We start from the raw sequence: 18,460 nt of genomic DNA, 5'->3' as shown, positions 1-18,460 counted from the left end.
CTCGTGATCCGCCCGCCTCGGCCTCCCAAAGTGCTGGGATTACAGGCGTGAGCCACTGCACCCGGCCTCATTTTCTCTCTTAATTTGTGTCTTTTTAATTTTTTTGTTGATATACTTTTACTTCTTTCTTATTTTGTTTTGTGTATCTATACAAATATATTCTTTGTGCTATCTTGGGGATTATATAAAACCTCTAAAAGATACAACAATATATTGCAATCTGGTAAAAAGAAAAAAACTTCAGTTACATGCAAATGTTTTTTCTCATTACATCTGCCCTCAAATTTTTCATTGATGTTTGAATTATATTTTTTTATGTTGTATATTCACTAGCAAGATGTTTATAATGATTTCTATGCTTTTAATTTTCAAATTTTAGAGAATAATTAAAAATGTTTTCTGTACCATTATAATAATGCTTAAAAACTCAATTTTTGTGTTTGTGGATATCTTTTCCAGCAAATAATGTATTTTTCTATGATTATGTGTTGTTTCATTGAATAATGTTATTTTCAGTAGAAGCACTGCTTTTGGCACCTTTTATATGTACAGCATATGGAGTGCCAATACACTTTTTCAGAATTTGGTTATTTTTGAAGGTTTTGTTTTTTTTATTCAGCAGGACATATTTGCTGATGATATTATACTCACTTGATAGCTATTTTTTTCAGGACTTTGACTATATCAGACAGTACCGTCTGTCCTGCAAAATTTTTGTTGACAATTCACTGGCTATCTCATAAGACTGTGCTTGCAAATGATACATCACTTTTATCTTGCAGTTTCCAAGAGGCTGTTTTTGTATGTGACTTTTGAAATTGGGCATATATATATGTTTGTTATAAATATCTTTGTGTATATCCTAGTTTGTTTTTTGAGCTTCTTCATTTTTATGTCATTTTTTCTTTCAGGATTTTTCAGTTAGTCTTTTTGATATTTTTTGCCTTCATAATTTCTGTTTTTCTGATATTTTACATATTTTTGTTCTTACTCTCATTTTTCTGATTTTCTGTAGTTCTCTGTTTCTGTTTCACTCAGAGTATTCAATTTATTTTCAATTTTTAAAATTAATACCCACATTTTTTATGGTTTCTCTCTGAAACTTTTATAACATTTTTGATAAAACCATATTGCCTTATTTTGTATACATTTGTAATCTTTGATTGAAATTTGGACATTAAAAAATGCTACCTGTCACAATCTTTATAATGTAGCTTTGTCCTGGCATAGTCTGAACAATTGTCTTGATTAGAGATCCTGGGAATCTCTCAAACATGTTCCTAGAATGTGTCTTGTCTACAATTTTGTGTTTATTTTTTAATTAAAGGAGTTTGTGTTTCTTCTTTTTTTAGCTTTTTTTTGAGACAGAGTCTTGTTCTGTCTCCCAGACTGGAGTACAGTGGCGCAATCTTGGCTCACTGCAACCTCCGCCTCCTGGGTTCAAGCGATTCTCCCGCCTCAGCCTCCCAAGTAGCTGGGAATACAGGTGCACGCTCTCACATCTGGCTAATTTTTTTTTTTTTTTAAGTACAGATGGAGTTTCACCATGTTGGCCTCAAACTTGTGACCTCAAGTGATCCACCAGCCTCAGCCTCCCAAAGTGCTGGAATTACAGGCGTGAACCACCACACCTGGTTTATTTTTGGTTCTTCTTAATAGTAATAACTTGCTACACCTGTTTTCTGTGTGTGGGACTACAGCCTCTCTGCTGCTATAACATTTAGCTTTGGTCTCAGCAGACTTGAAACTGTCATTCCAAAGTATACCACTGTTTCTTTCAGCACTATATGTCATAGGAGACAGAAACCAGTGTCTAGACAGGACTCTAGAAGCAAGTAATAAAGATGTATGTGCCAGTATTTTAATTGTCTTTTATTTATTTATTTATTTTTCTTTTTTTTATTTTAATTGTCTTTTAAAGAAGAAACCAAAACTTGGCAGTTTACTTTGAAAGGCATGGTTATATTGGGGAGCAGAAAGAGCTGTGTTGGATTAATGTAACAGACTTTTCTTTTTCTTCTTTGTCACTCTCTATGTTGTGCTCAGCTGGGGCACTTCACACACTTAACTTATTTATACATTTTCCTCAGATGTATTTTTGTTGTATGTTTTTGTTACATTTACACGTCCATAAAAAATTAGGGCCTTTGGGCCAGGCACGGTGGCCAGTGTGCCAAAGTGCAGTAATCCCAGCACTTTGGGAGGCTGAAGTGGACGCATCACCTGAGGTCAGGTATTCAAGACCAGACTGGCTAACATGGCGAAACCCCATCTCTACTAAAAATACAAAAATTGGCTGGGCATGGTGGGGCACGCCTATAATCCCAGCTACTTTGGAGACTGGGGCAGGAGAACAGCTTGAGCCTGGGAGACGGAGGTTGCAGTGAGCCGAGATCATGCCATTGCACTCCATCCTGAGCTACAGAATGAGACTCCATCTCAAAAAAAAAAAAAAAAAAATAGGGCCTTTGTTCTTTTGCTTTGCCATCTTGTTTATGTTGCCATCTTGTTTATGTAGTTTGTATAATTTTTTGGGTTACATTTGTAAAGCATATTCATCTGAGTCTAGTAAATGGAGTAATTTGTTATTTTTATTTCTTTCAGTTATATATTCTCATTTTGCCCAAGACCTTTGGCCAGAGCAGGGCATAAAAGATTCTTTCCAAGAAGTCATATTGAGAAGATATGGAAAATGTGTACATGAAGATTTACAGTTAAGAACAGACTGTAAAAGTGTGGATGAGTGTAATCTGCACAAAGAATGTTATAATGAACTAAACCAGTGTTTGACAACTACCCAGAGTGAAATATTTCAATGTGATAAATATGTGAATGTCTTTTATAAATTTTCAAATTCAAATATACATAAGATAAGACATACAGGAAAGAAGCCTTTCAAATGTAAAAAATGTGACAAATCATTTTGCATGCTTTTACACCTAACTCAACATAAAAGAATTCATATTAGGGAAAATTCTTACCAATGTGAAGAATGTGGTAAAGTCTTTAACTGGTTCTCAACCCTTACTAGACACAGAAGAATTCATACTGGAGAGAAACCCTATAAATGTGAAGAATGTGGCAAAGCTTTTAAGCAGTCCTCAACCCTTACTACACATAAGATAATTCATACTGGAGAGAAACCCTACAGATGTGAAGAATGTGGCAAAGCTTTTAGCCAATCCTCAACCCTTACTACACATAAGATAATTCATACTGGAGAGAAACCCTACAGATGTGAAGAATGTGGCAAAACCTTTAACCGGTCTTCACACCTTACTACACATAAAAGAATTCATACTGGAGAGAAACCCTACAGATGTGAAGAATGTGGCAGAGCTTTTAACCGGTCCTCACACCTTACTACACATAAGATTATTCATACTGGAGAGAAACCCTACAAATGTGAAGAATGTGGCAAAGCTTTTAACCAATCCTCAACCCTAACTACACATAAGATAACTCATGCTGGAGAGAAACCCTACAAATGTGAAGAATGTGGCAAAGCTTTTAACCAATCCTCAACCCTTACTACACATAAGATAATTCATGCTGGAGAGAAACCTTACAAATGTGAAGAATGTGGCAAAGCTTTTTACCGATTCTCATACCTTACTAAACATAAGATAATTCATACCGGAGAGAAGTTCTACAAATGTGAAGAATGTGGCAAAGGCTTTAATTGGTCCTCGACCCTTACTAAACATAAAAGAATTCATACAGGAGAGAAACCCTACAAATGTGAACAATGTGGCAAAGCTTTTAATGAGTCCTCAAACCTTACTGCACATAAGATAATTCATACTGGAGAGAAACCCTACAAATGTGAAGAATGTGGCAAAGCCTTTAACCGGTCCCCAAAACTTACTGCACATAAGGTAATTCATTCTGGAGAGAAACCCTACAAATGTGAAAAATGTGGCAAAGCTTTTAACCAATTCTCAAACCTTACTAAACATAAGATAACTCATATTGGAGATACATCTTACACCTATCTAGAATGTGATAAAGCCTTTAGCCAGTCTTCAACTCTTGCTAAACATAAGGTAATTCATACTGGAGAGAAACCCTACAACTGTGAAGAATACAGCAAAGCTTTCAACCAGTCCTCAAACCTTATTGAACAAAGTAATTCATACTGGAGAGAAACGCTACAAATGTGAAGATGTGGCAAAGCCTTTAACCAGTCCTGAATTCTTACTAAACATAAGAAAATTCATACTGAAGAGGAACCTTATGAATGTGAAGAATATGGCAAAGCCTTCAACAAGTCCTCAATTCTTACCAGACATAAAATAATTCATGGGCTGGGTGTGGTGGCTCACGCCTGTAATCCCAGCACTTTGGGAGGCTGAGATGGGTGAATCACATGAGGTCGAGTGTTCGAGACCAGCCTGACCAACATGGTGAAATCCTGTCTCTACTAAAAATACAAAATTAGCCAGGCGTGGTGGTACATGCCTGTAATCCCAGCTACTCGGGAGGCTGAGGCAGAAGAATTGCTTGAACCCGGGAGGCAGAGGTTGCAGTGAGCCGAGATCGTGCCATTGCACTCCAGCCTGGGCAACAAGAGTAAAGAGTAACACTCCGTCTCAGGAAAAAAAAAAAGATAATTCATACTGAAAAGAAACTCTACAAACTTGAAAGATGTGACAGTGTTTTTGACAACAACTAAAACTTTTTTAAACATAAAAAAATCATACTGGTGAGAAATCCTAGAAATGTAAAGAATGTGACAAAGCCTTTAAATGGTTGTCACACTTGATTATAGGTAAGATAGTTCATGCTGAAGAAAACTACAAGTGTGAACAATGGCAAAACTTTTAACGAATGCTCACACCTTATTGCACGGGAGAGCATTTATACTTGAGAAAAATTGTGCAAATATAAAGACCATGAAAAAGCCATTAATATCTATTCACATCTTACCATTGGAGAGTTCATACTTAATAAAAGGAATATAAGTGCAATTACCATCAAAAGATCTTTCAGGAAATGTAAACCTTTAAAGTGAAGAAGATATTTATTTTGAAGATGAACATTACAAATGTGAAGAGGGTTGTAGTACCTTTATTTGTATCACAGATTTTATTGTACACATTTTGTACTAGAAGAAAACTCTGAAGTAGTTGCTCAAACTTTGTTCAACATCAGGGAATTTATATTGAAGAAAAACCTTGCAAATTTAATAAATTTTAAACACTTTTTCAAAAAGTACAGCTTAGAAGACACCAGAGTTCATACTAAAATATATTTTTGCAGATGAGTAAAAATGAAAATATTTAACCAAAATTAAATCTGTATAAATATCAGAGAATTTATAGTAGAAATATATAAGGCACTGACACTTCCAATATACTAAATCAGAGTGCTGAGTATAGAAAATAAAACTAAAGTTGGGGCCAGATGCAATGGCTCACATCTGTAATCCAGCACTTTGGGAGGCCGAGGTGGGTGAATTATCTGAGGTCAGGAGTTTGAGACCAGCCTGACCAACATGGAGAAACCGCGGCTCTCCTAAAAATACTAAATTAGCCACGTGTGGTGGTACATGCCTGCAATTCCAGCTACTCGGGAGGCTGAGGCAGGAGAATTGCTTGAACCTGGGAGGCGGAGGTTGTGGTGAGCTGAGATTGTGCCATTGCACTCCAGCGTGGGCAACAAGAGTGTAACTCCGTCTCAAAAAAAAAGCAACAACTAAAGTTGGTAGAAAAATTATTTGTATATAACTTTAAAAGGAGTAGAAGGGTTTTTTGCAGAGTTATTATGTTCAAAGTGTACTTTATTTCTTGAAGAAATTACAGATTTTTTTGTAAATAATGATGTAATCCAACTCTCAAAATATTTCCTACTGTTTATTTCGGTAGTATTCACATGTGAAAGCATGTGATCAGTTATTGCTGCATTAAAAACATGAGAGTCTTTTTTATTAAGTGGCCATTATTTATGATTTTCTCTATGAAAGAGTAAGGACATTAAAATGTAAGATGCATGATGAAAAATTAAGTGAAGAGGCTCTTTGTGGTTAACTTACATTGAATGATGCATTAGGTAGGTGTTGATAGTAGTATGATTTTGCATTATCATGAGAAGAAAACATGTTTAATTTTACTTAAAATTAAATGAAAATAAATTAGTATATTGTACTAATTGTACTTTTGTATAATAAAATCCAGTATATTTAAAAAATGTTAGATTATGTGTGAAGTTAATATTTTAATCCAATATTTTTAACATGTTAAATACTATTGTGCATTCAATGAAGTGTTATTATGCCACGAACCTTAACCTGTTCCACTTTACTTAAGGGTATAGATGAAAGATCATAACAATAAGGGGCCAGGAGCAGCGGTTCACGCCTGTAATCCCAGCACTTTGGGAGGCCGAGGCGGATGAATCACGAGGTCAGGAGTTCGAGACCTGCCTGGCCAACATGGTGAAACCCCGTCTCTACTAAAAATACAAAAATTAGCCCATCATGGTGGCTGGCGCCTGTAATCCCTGGCGCTGAGGCAGAAAAATCGCTTAAAACCAGAAGACAGAGGTTGCAGTGAGCTGAGATCGCGCCACTGCGCCTGGATTAACATCTCAAATAATCTCTTTTGTCAGTGGGTTTAAACCACAAATTAGTTAAAGAATATTGTTTCTGCCAGGCGCGGTGGCTCAAGCCTGTAATCCCAGCACTTTGGGAGGCCGAGACGGGCGGATCATGAGGTCAGGCGATCAAGACCGTCCTGGCTAACACAGTGAAACCCCGTCTCTACTAAAAAAACACAAAAAACTAGCCGGGTGAGGTGGTGGGCGTCTGTAGTCCCAGCTACTCGGGAGGCTGAGGCAGGAGAATGGCGCAAACCCGGGAGGCGGAGCTTGCAGTGAGCTGAGATTGCACCACTGCACTCCAGCCTGGGTGACAGAGCGAGACTCCGTCTCAAAAAAAAAAAAAAAAAAAAAGATTATTGTTTCTGTAGGTTAAATTTTTCTTTTTCAATCATTTAAATTTATTTTAAAAATTTTTTGTGGGTATAATCATACTAATATGAGTATATATTTATGCATATTTTGATGCAGGAGTAAAATATATAATCACATCAGGGCAAATGGGGTATCCATCACCTCTAGCATTTATCCTTTGTATTAACAAACAATCCAGTTCTACACTTTTAGTTATTTTAAAATGCACAATTGTTATTGGTCACAGGGTTATTTTTATGGCCATAATAAAAAATACGCAAGTATAAAATCCATACATTTCTGAGTCCTGAATAAATATTAAATTTTTCTTACATATATTTTTGAACATGTGGCCTCTCTGCCTGCAAACACATACAGACTTTTAGTTTTGATTTACATAGAGTTAAATATATATTAGTCTAAAGATAAACCTTAGCTGTAAGAAAACTAGAGTATGAGTTTGTACCCATTTTCAGAAAAAAAAGCAATATAGGAACAAAGCAAGTCATTTTAACAAGGTGACTACTAGAAAACTAAAAACTGTAGAGTACTATGTGCTCGCAAACCAGACCTTCCCGATAAGTCTTGCTTTTGCAAACGAAGCAGGGTGTTCCTTCCCTGCAAACAGGGCGGACAAAGGAGCCAGCTGCAAAACAGCAGACCCTGGGGGCTTGTTTATATGTAGACATCTTGAAAATCCAGAAAGTCAGGGAAAGGTCAGAAAAACAACAATGTGTCTTGTGACTTGGTAACATTCCACAAATGACTGTATAAAATAAAGCGGAGCGTGTAGTTGGGGCAGCCGCCATGTTTGTCTTGTCTTGTGTGTTCATTCCTTTGTTTAGGAAACATGCGGACCCCAACAAAAAACCTCAAAAATGCCAAAAGTAAACGTATACTGTCTACTTTGTATTGAATTTATTACTGTATAATCTATGCCTTATACTTCCAAATCTCCCGATGCAAATTATCTGTTTATACTTGCCTGGTACTCATGACAGACCTCTATTTTTTTTGTATTTTTTATATTTTATAGTTTATGAAATATTCATTATATGAGCTGGAATGTGACTATAAGAATAATTTTTACGAAATGTAGTCCCTACAAAATAATTTTAATATGTAATTCCACAATTAGTATATTGTTACATTTTATTTAGCTAGAGCACTCCATTTTGTTTTCAATTGGAGAACTGTATATAAGCTTACTATTCTTTAGTTATTGTTCTTTTTACTTTTTATAATTGATATAAGTAAATTTATTTATAGAGTCAAATTGTTCAGGTAAATACAAGGGAAGCTTAGTAAGTCATGAAGATGTTTTTATATGTAAATGTGGAAAGCATATATAGCAGTTCTTGCTGTGTAACATGCTCCAGAAAAAGCCATAAACATTTCTGCTAAAGTTGGTTTGTAACTTCAAGTCAGAGATAGAAAATATTAATGGTGAAGAAATAAAACTGATTTTTTATGTGGAGAGGACACTTTTTCTAGGCTGCAAAGCTGAGTGTTGCTGGAATTAAAAAAAAAAAAAAAAAAAAGTGGCCGGGCATGGTGGCTCACGCGTACAATCCCAGCACTTTGGGAGGCCAAGACAAGTTGATCACGAGGTCAGAAGTTCAAGGCCAGCCTGGCCAAGATGGTAAGACCCCGTCTCTACTAAAAATAAAAAAATTACCCAGGTATGGTGGGTGCCTGTAATCCCAGCTACTTTGGGGGCCGAGGCAGAGGTTGCAGTGAGCCGAGATCGCACCACTGTACTCCAGTCTGGGCGACAGAACGAGACTCTGCCTTAAAAAAAAAAAAATGCTGGCCTGGTACGGTGGCTCATGCCTGTAATCCCAGCATTTTGGGAGGTCGAGGTGGGTGGATCAGGAGATCGAGACCATCCTGGCTAACACGGTGAAACCCCGTCTCTACTAAAAATACAAAAAATTGGGCATGGTAGAGGGGGCCTGTAGTTCCAGCTACTCTAGTTGCAGCTACTCGGGAGGCTGAGGCAGGAGAATGGTGTGAAAACGGGAGGCAGCGCTTGCAGTGAACTGAGATCACACCACTGCTCTCCAGCCTGGGCGACAGAGCAACTCCGTCTCTGGCTCCGTCTCAAAAAAAAAAATGCTGCTTTTATTTTCTTCAGATTTGTTCGTATTATGTGTATTCCAGCTATGTATGCATTACAGCCCTTATTTTTCTATGTTGTGGCTACAGTTTTCTCATTGTCTTCATGCCATTTCATTTCACATGGTACCTTGTAGATTTTGATGAGAAACTTGGTATTTTTTAATGCCCTGAAAAAATGTTTCTGTTTTCTATTTCTTTAAGATGGAGTTTAGGCCGGGCGCGGTGGCTCAAGCCTGTAATCCCAGTACTTTGGGAGGCCGAGGCGGGCGGATCACAAGGTCAGTCAGGAGATGGAGACCATCCTGGCTAACACGGTGAAACCCCCGTGTCTACTGAAAATACAAAAACAAAATTAGCCGGGCGTGGTGGCGGGGGCCTGTAATCCCAGCTACTCAGGAGGCTGAGGCTGGAGAATGATGTGAACCCGGGAGGCGGAGCTTGCAGTGAGCCGAGATCGCGCCACTGCACTCCAGCCTGGGCGACAGAGCGAGACTCCGTCTCAAAAAAAAAAAAAAAGGTTGGAGTTTCACTCTTGTTGCCAAGGCTGGAGTGCAATGGTGCAATCTCAGCTCCCTGCAACCTCTGCCTCCTGGGTTCAAGTGATTCTCCTGCCTCAGCCTCCTAAATAGCTGGGATTACAGGGATGCGCCACCATGTCCAGCTAGTTTTGTAGTTTCAGTGGAGATGGGGTTTCACCCTGTTGGTCAGGCTGGTCTTGAACTCCTGACCTCAGGTGATCCACCCACCTCGGCCTCCCAAAGTGCTAGGATTACAGGTGTGAGCCAAAACTGGGTTTAACTGGAGAGTTTGCTTATCAATATAACTTTCAGATCAGTGAATTAAGATAAAGGCATACACTGTCCACAGGTGAGAGATTAAATCAGTTGCATGGGTTTCATTTGTTTGTAAAAGGAAAATCTTACTAGATTGTTATACAAAGTGTGGCAAATATAAAATTTGCTAGAAAATATACCTTAAAATTTATTTATTTATTTATTTATTTATTTTTTCAAGAAGGAGTCTCACTCTGTTGCCCAGGCTGGAGTGCAGTGGCGCGATCTTGGTTCACTGCAACCTCTGCCTCCCAGGTTCAAGCGATTCTCCTGCCTCAGCCTCCTGAGTAGCTGGGATTACAGGTGCTCACCACCACGCCCGGCTATTTTTGTATTTTAAGTAGAGATGGGGTTTCACCATGTTGGCCAGGCTGGTCTCGAACTCCTGACCTCGTGATCCACCCACCTTGGCCCGCCATAGTGCTGGGATTATTAGCCACAGCACCCAGACTTTATTTTTTATTTTATTTTATTTTATTTTTTTGCGACGGAGTTTTGCTCCTGTTGCCCAGGTTGGAGTGCAATAGTGTGATCTTGGCTTCGCAACCTCCACCTCCCGAGTTCAAGGGATTCTCCTGCCTCAGCCTTCCCAAGTAGCTGGGATTACAATGCGCCACCCATGCCCTGCTAATTTTATATTTTTAGTAGAGACAGAGTTTCTCCATGTTGGTCAGGCCGGTCTTCAACTCCCGACCTCAGGTGATCTGCCCTCCTCGGCCTCCCCAAATGCTGGGATTACGGGCATGAGCCACTGCACCTGGCAAAAATTAAATTTTTAGGAGCGTTAATGGTAAGTGAACAATTTTATATTTAATTCTCTTTGATATACGTATAGCACGACTTATGTTTCCATGTGGAATCTTCTATTTTTAAGTGTAAACGTTAAAGGTTGCAAAATAGTAAAATGACCTCTGTGAATTTGCAATTTGGAGGAACATTTTTTTCTATGTTGATATTGCAATTTGGAGGAATTTTTCACTCTTATTTTGTATAATTTTTTAAATGGGTGAAGTTCAGTCTTCAGTTTTTATTTTTAGTCACCTAACTGTAGCCAACTCCTCAGTCATTTTCTCTGGATAACTTTTGGAGATCCTGACAGCTTTTGGATTAAAACATTTACTGTTAGTTTGCATGCAAACTAGTTATACAGTGTTCAGAGTGGCGAGTTATGTGACCATAGGCAGCACCTGCCCCCTTAGTGTCTTTCATACCATTACCATCATCACCAGAAACTCCCAAGTGCCCCAAGCTTAAAGCCAAAATCCTAAAGCACATCGGCTCCTGCCTTGCAATGTGCTGGGTCCAGAACATGCTGGTAAAATATCAGACTTCCTGGCCGGACGTGGTGGCTCATGCCTGTAATCCTAGCACTTTGGGAGGCTGAGGCTGGTGATTCACAAGGTCAGGAGTTCGAGACCAGCCTAGTCAATGTAGTGAAACCCCATCTCTACTAAAAATACAAAAACATTAGGCAATGTGGTAGCGCATACCTGTAATCCCAGCTACTCGTGAGGCTGGGGCAGGAGAATCTCTCGAACCTGGGAGGCGGAGGTTGCAGTGAGCCGAGACGGAGCCACTACACTCCAGCCCAGGCGACAGTGGGAGACTTCCGACCTCAGGTGATCCACCCACCTCGGCCTCCCAAAATGCTGGGATTACAGGCGTGAGCCACCGTGCCCGGCCTTGAACTGTTGATTCTATATTTTGTCTATTATGAAGAGTGCTGCAAACAACATAGAAGTGCAAATGTTCTTCATTAGGCATTATCTGTTTTGGACAGATATCCAGTGGTGCAATTGCTGTGTTATATGGTAGTTTGATTGTAAGTTTTTTGAGAAATCTCTATTTCATTTTTCATAATAGCTGTCTTCATTTGCATTCAAACCAACAGTGTGCAAGCATTCCCTTTTCTTCACATCTTTCCCAGCACTTTATTCTTTTTCTTTTTAATAAGAGTCATATTACAGGAGTAACTTGATATCTCATACTGTTTTTTGGCTTGTCTTTCCCTGATCATAATTGACATTGAGCATTTTTAAATATTTCTGTTGGCCACATGTATGTCTTTTCTTGAAAAAGACTTATTTAAGCCTTTTGCTTATTTTAAGTTATTTGTTTTTTGTTATAGTCATTTGAGTTTCTTATATATTTTTAGTATTAACTCCTTGTCACATGTATGATTTGCAAATACTTTCTCTCATTACTTAGTTGTCTCATCCTGTTGATTGTACCACATTCTGTGCAGAAGCTTTATAATTTGAAGTAATCTGACTAATCTATTTTTTCTTCTATTCCCTGGGATTTTGAGGTTAAATAAACTCACTGCCCAGAACAATGTTATGGGGATTTCACTCTATTTTTTGGTAGTAGTTTCAGTCCTTACATTTAAGTATCTAATTTATTTTCAGTTGATTTTTTTTTAATATGGTGTGAGATAAGGATCTCATTTTACTGTGCTGCCTGTGGATATAGTTTTCTGAACACCATTTATTGAAGCTACTGTTCTTTCCTTAAGAAATTCGTCACCTTTATTTAAAATCAGCTAGCTGTAAATACACAGATGTATTTCTGGTCTCTCTTTTTCTGCTTGATTGGCCTATATGTCTGTTTTTATTCAGTACCATACTGTTTTAGTTACTATAGCTTTGTGGTATATTTCAAAGTCAAGTAGAGGGATATCTTCACTTTTTTTTCTTTTAATTGCTTTGGCTATTCAGATCTTTTATGGTACTATACAAATTTTAGATATACATTTTTAAATTTCTTTTTTTTTTTGAAACAAAGTCTCACTCTTTCACCCAAGTTGGAGTGCAGTGGTGTGATCTCAGCTCACTGCAACCTCCACCTCCTGGGTTCAAGTGTTTCTCCTGCCTCAGCCTCCTGCATAGCTTGGAATACAGGCCCAACAGGCGCACACTGTCATGCCCAGCTAATTTTTGTATTTTTAGTACAGACCGGGTTTCATGACTGGTCAGACTGGTCTCAAACTCCTTACCTCGTGATCCGCCTGCCTCGGCCTCCCAAAGTGCTGGGATTACAAGTATAAGCTGCCATGCCCAACCTACTTTTTAAATTTTCTATGAAGTATGTCACTGGTATTTTGATAGAGGTTGCATTATATCTGTAAATCATTTTGTATAATACAGATATTTAATTACTAATAATGCCAATTCATGAATGAATAATATTATTTTATTTGTATATTACTTAATTTCTTTCATGTTCTTTAGAGTATAATGTAAGATGTTTCAACTTTTTGGTTATATTTATTTCAGAGCATAGTTACTAAAGTTATTTTAGATGGTATTGTTTTTTAATTTCATTTTGATAGTTGTTACTGTATAGAAATGCTACTTAGTAGCTTATTTATTTTGAAAGTTTAATAACTTTGTTTATTAGTTCTAGTAGTTTTGTGTAAAGACTTAGGCTTTTCTATACTTCAGATATTGTATAGAAATAAAAGATTATTATAGGGATAATTTATATTCCTTTTTTCCAAGCTAGATGCTTTTGATTTTACTCTCTAATTTCTTTGTCTTGGACATTTAGTACTATGTTTAGTAAGACTCACTAGAGTGGGCATCCTTGTCTTGTTCTAGCTCTTAGAGTAAAAGCTTGCAACATATCCCTGTTTAGCATGTTATTAGCTATGCATTTTTTGGTTATAAGTGGCATTTATTGGCTGAGGTGCATTTGTTCCATACCTATTTTTTTTCAGAGATTCATCATAAGGGAGTGTCAACTTTTGTCAAACTTTTCTTCTGCATCTATTTCTTTCTTTTTGTACTTTGCATCTATTTAAATGTTAAAGTTGTGAAATTACAATAAATCCTACATAGACACAAAAAATCCTCAGAGACTACTATGAACATCTCTATGCCTGCAAGCTAGAAAATTAGGAGAAAATAGATAAAATCCTGGATACTCAAACTTCCAAGATTGAGCCAGGAAGAAACAGAAGTCTTGAACAAAGCAAAAATGTATAAAATATATAATTAAATTGAATTAGTAATAAAAAACCTACCAAGTGTGATTCACCATGTAAAGATAATAAAACCAAAAAATGATATGATTAACACAATAGATGCAGAAAAAAGCATTCAAGAAAGTTCAACATTCATGAAAATACTCTCCACAAAGTAGGCATTGATGAAACATACCTCAAAATAATGAGCCATCTATGACAAATCCTCAGCTAACATTATACTTAACAAGCAAAAGCTGTACGCATTCTCTATTAGAATAAAAATTAGACAAGAATATCCACTTTATCCCTTCTATTCAACAGAGTTCTGGAAGTCCTAGTCAGAGCAATTCAACAAAATAAAGAAATAAAAGGCATCTAAACCCTGGCATGGTGGCTCACGCCTGTAATCCCAGCCCTTTGGGAGGCCAAAGCGGGCGGATCACCTGAGGTCAGGAGTTCAAGACCAGACTGACCAACATGGAGAAACCCCATCTCTACTAAAAATACAAAATTAGCCGGGAGTGGTGACACATGCCTGTAATCCCAGCTACTCAGGAGCCTAAGGCGGGAGAATCGCTTGAACCCAGGAGGCGGAGGTTGCAATGAACGGAGATCACACCATTGCACTCCAGCCTGGGCAACATGAACGAAACTCCGTCCCCCCAACCCCACCCACGAAGAAAAGTCATCTAAATAGAAAGAGAGGAAGTCAAATAATCTTCACTGATTATATAATTCTCTACCTAGAAAACAAAAGATTTTGGGCCGGGTGCAGTGGCTCACGCCTGTAATACCACACTTTGGGAGGCCGAGGCGTGTAGATCACTTGCAGTCAGGGGTTCAAAACCACCCTGGCCAACATAGCTAAACCCCATCTCTACTAAAAATACAAAAGTAGCCAGGTGTGGTGGCGCATGCCTGAAATCCATGGGAGGCTGAGGCAGGAGAATCACTCGAACCTGGGAGGCAGAGGTTGTGGTGAGCTGGAATCACGTCATTGCACTCCAGCCACTCCAGCCTGGGCAACAAGAGCAAAATTCCATCAAAAAAAAAAAAAAATTCACCAAAAGACTCTAAAGCTTAATGAATGACTTTAGCAAAGTATCAGGATACAAAATTAATATACACAAGTGGCATTTTTGTACACCAATAACATTCAAAGTCCAGAACAGTTTTATTTATTTATTTATTTATTTTTGAGATGGAGTTTTGCTTTTGTTACCCAGGCTGGAGTGCAATGGCGCGATCTCAGCTCACTGCAACCTCCGCCTCCCGGGTTCAAGCGATTCTCTGGCCTCAGTCTCCCGAGTAGCTGGGATTACAGGCACGCACCACCACGCCAGGCTAATTATTTGTATTTTTAGTAAAGACACCCCGTCTTCACCATGGCCAGGCTGGTCTTGAACTCCTGACCTCAGGTGAGCCACGTGCCTCGGCCGCCCAGAGTGCTGGGATTACAGGCGTGAGCCACTGTGCCCAGCCAAGAACAGTTTTATTTTGAATAACCACAACAAAAAATAATATACCTACATATACACTAAATCAAAGAAGTAAAATAGCTCTACAAGAAGAAGTACAAAACACTACTGAAAGAAATAAGAGACAATGCAATTAAATAAAAAAGCATTCTATGCTCATGGATTTGAAGAATGAATGTAACTAAAATGTCTATGCTGCCTAAAGCAGCCTACAGATTAAGTGGTATTTCTATCAAACTATCAATGACATTTTTTATAGAATTTGAAAAAAGAAGGCCGGACGCAGTGGCTCACACCTGTAATCCCAGCATTTTGGGAGGCCAAGGCGGGCAGATCCCAAGGTTCAAGAGATTGAGACCATCCTGGCCAACATGGTGAAACCCTGTCTCTACCGAAAATAGAAAAATTACCCTCGTGTGGTGGCGTGCGCCTGTAGTTCCAGCTACTCAGGAGGCTGAGGCAGGAGAATCACTAGAGCCCGGGAGGCGGAGGTTGCAGTGAGCTGAGATTGTGCCACTGCACTCCAGCTTGGCGACAGCATCAGACTCCGTCTCAAAAAAAAAAAAAAAAAAAAAAAACCGGGTGCGGTGGCTCACACCTGTACTCCAGCACTTTGGAAGGCTGAGGCAGGTGGATCACAAGGTCAGGATATCGAGACCATCCTGGCTAACACGGTGAAAGCCCATCTCTACTAAAACTACAAAAAATTAGCCGGGCATTGGTGCCACATGCCTGTAGTCCCAGCTACTCGGGAGGCTGAGGCAGTAGAATCACTTGAACCTGGGAGGTGGAAGTTGCAGTGAGCTGAAATTGCCGCCACTGCGCTCCAGCCTGGATGACAGAGTAAGATTCTGTCTCAGAAAAATAAAAAACAGAAAAACAAAACAAAACAAAAAAACTATTCTAAAATCTATATGGAATAATGAAAGAACCCTAATAGCCAAGGTAACTTTATACAAAATGAATAAACCTGGAGGCCTCCCATTACCTGACTTTAAACTACTACGAGCTACAGTAACCAGTGTAACATGGTTCAGGTACAAAAATATACATATAGACCAATAGAACAGAAGAGAGAGCCCTGAAATAAAGTTACACTTTTACAGCCAACTTAGTTTTGACAAAGTCAACAGAAATAAAGGGGAAATAACTCCCTGTTTAATTAATTGTACTGGGAAGACTGGTTAGTAATATGCAGAAGAAAACTGGATGCCTACCTGTTCCCATATAAAAAACGTAACTAAAGACATATTAAAGACTTACCTGTGAGACTTCAAGCTACAAAAATTCAAGAATACCTAGAAAGTACTCTTCTAGACACTGGTCTCTGGAAAAAAAGAAAAAAGAAACCTTAAAACTAATAAAGGTGAGTGCAACAAACATAAAAATAAAAAATTGGCATCTAATTAAACTAAAGAGCTTCTGCAAAAAAAAATAGAAACTATCAACAAAGTGAACAGATGAGCTACAATATGGAATAAAATATTTGCAAACTGCATACAGTGAAAGATTAATATATGGAATCTATAAGAAATAGTCAGGCGCGGTGGCTCACGCCTGTAATCCTAGCACTTTGGGAGGCTGAGGTGGGTGAATCACCTCAGGTCAGGAGTTCGAGACCAACCTGGCCAACATGGTGAAACCCCATCTCTACTAAAAGAAAAATACAAAAATTAGCCAGGCATGGTGACGCACGCCTGTAATCCCAACTACTTGGGAGGCTGAGGCAGGAGAATCATTTGAACCCCAGGAGGTGGAGGTTGCAGTAAGCCAAGATTGCACCACAGCACTCCAGACTAGGCAACAAGAACGAAACTCCGTCTCAAAAAAAGAAAGAAAGAAATTTAATAAGAAAAAGGGCGACAAATGATATGAATATGCATCGCCGAAAGGAAGACATGAGAGCTGCCAATAAACATGCAAAAATTGCTCAACATCCCTAATCATCAGAGAGACGTAAATCGAAGTGACAATGGGATACTATTTCACAGCAGTTAGAATGTCTGTTATTAAAATGTCATTGGCTGGGCACAGTGGCTAATAATGCCTGTATTCTCAGCACTCTGGGAGGCCGAGGCGGGTGGATCACCTGAGGTCAGGAGTTGGAGACCAGCATGGACAATATGGCAAAACCTGTCTCTAATAAAAATACAAAAATTAGCCAGGTGTGGTGGTGAGCACCTGTAGTCCCAGCTACTCGGGAGGCTGAGGCAAGAGAACTGCTTGAACCTGGGAGGAGGAGGTTGCAGTGGGCCGAGACCGCACCATTGCACTCCAGCCTGGGCGACAGAGCAAGACTCCATCTCAAAAAAAAAAAAAGACACTGCAATCAGATGTTTATTGCATCACTATTCACAATAACAAAGACACAAAATAAACCAGGTACTCATGAAACTTAAAGGGCAACAGCACCGCCGCCCCCGCTACCGCCTGGGAAAGGGCTGCCCCTGCCCCGCCCCCGCTTCTGCCCCCTTGCCCCTCAACCCGGCGCCCTGTGCGCCCTCCCGGTGTGCGCGCTCCTGGTGTGCGCGCTCCCGGTGCCCCCCACTCCCTTGACCCCGCACCTTCCTGCCCGACCCATCTGGTCCCTTCCTCACACTCGCCGACTGGGCGGCACAATCACAACTCGCGCGCGCGTGTGTGTGTGTGTGCGCGTGCGCGTGTGTCTCCCAAACGGGGTGGCTCACGCCTGTAATCCCAGCACTTCAGGAAGCCAAGGCGGGCGAATCACGAGGTCACCAGATGAGACCATCCTGGCTGCTAACACGACGACTGGGCGGCACAACAACCAACTCGTGTGTGTGTGTGTGCGTGTGTGTGCGGCATAACCACCAACTCTGTATATGTGCGTGTGTGTGCGGCACAACCACCAACTCTGTATATGTGTGTGTGTGTCTGGCACAGCCACCAACTCTGTGTGTGTGTGTCCGGCACAACCACCAACTCTGTATATGTGTATCCAGCACAACCACCAACTGTGTGTGTGTGTGTGTGTATCCAAGGGTGGGGGTGGTTCACGCCTGTAATCCAAGCACTTTGGTAGGCCAAGGTGGGCGGATCACGGAGGTCAGGAGATAAGACCGTGCTGGCTAACATGGTGAAGCCCTGTC

General features: G+C 39.6%; 1 protein-coding gene across 4 annotated transcripts in view; it reads left to right on the top strand.

The window, feature by feature from the left end:
- Positions 1 to 6,183, top strand: part of LOC105505193 (zinc finger protein 430) — a 34,177-nt gene extending 27,994 nt beyond the window's left edge. For 3 of the 4 annotated variants that reach the window (XM_011932976.1, XM_011932977.1, XM_011932980.1), the window contains one exon: positions 2,605 to 6,183. In XM_011932976.1, coding sequence (XP_011788366.1) covers positions 2,605 to 4,163 — 1,559 coding nt within the window. In that variant the 3' untranslated portion in view covers positions 4,164 to 6,183. The remainder of the gene's footprint in view (positions 1 to 2,604) is intronic. The other variant, XM_011932978.1, reaches the window with a different exon arrangement.
- Positions 6,184 to 18,460: the final 12,277 nt, after the last annotated feature.

The sequence above is a fragment of the Colobus angolensis genome, unplaced genomic scaffold (assembly GCF_000951035.1).
Source record: "Colobus angolensis palliatus isolate OR3802 unplaced genomic scaffold, Cang.pa_1.0 Scaffold99, whole genome shotgun sequence".
Lineage (NCBI taxonomy): Eukaryota > Metazoa > Chordata > Mammalia > Primates > Cercopithecidae > Colobus > Colobus angolensis.
The sequence above is the reverse complement of the archived record's forward strand: the minus strand, read 5'-3'. Positions and strand labels throughout refer to the sequence as shown.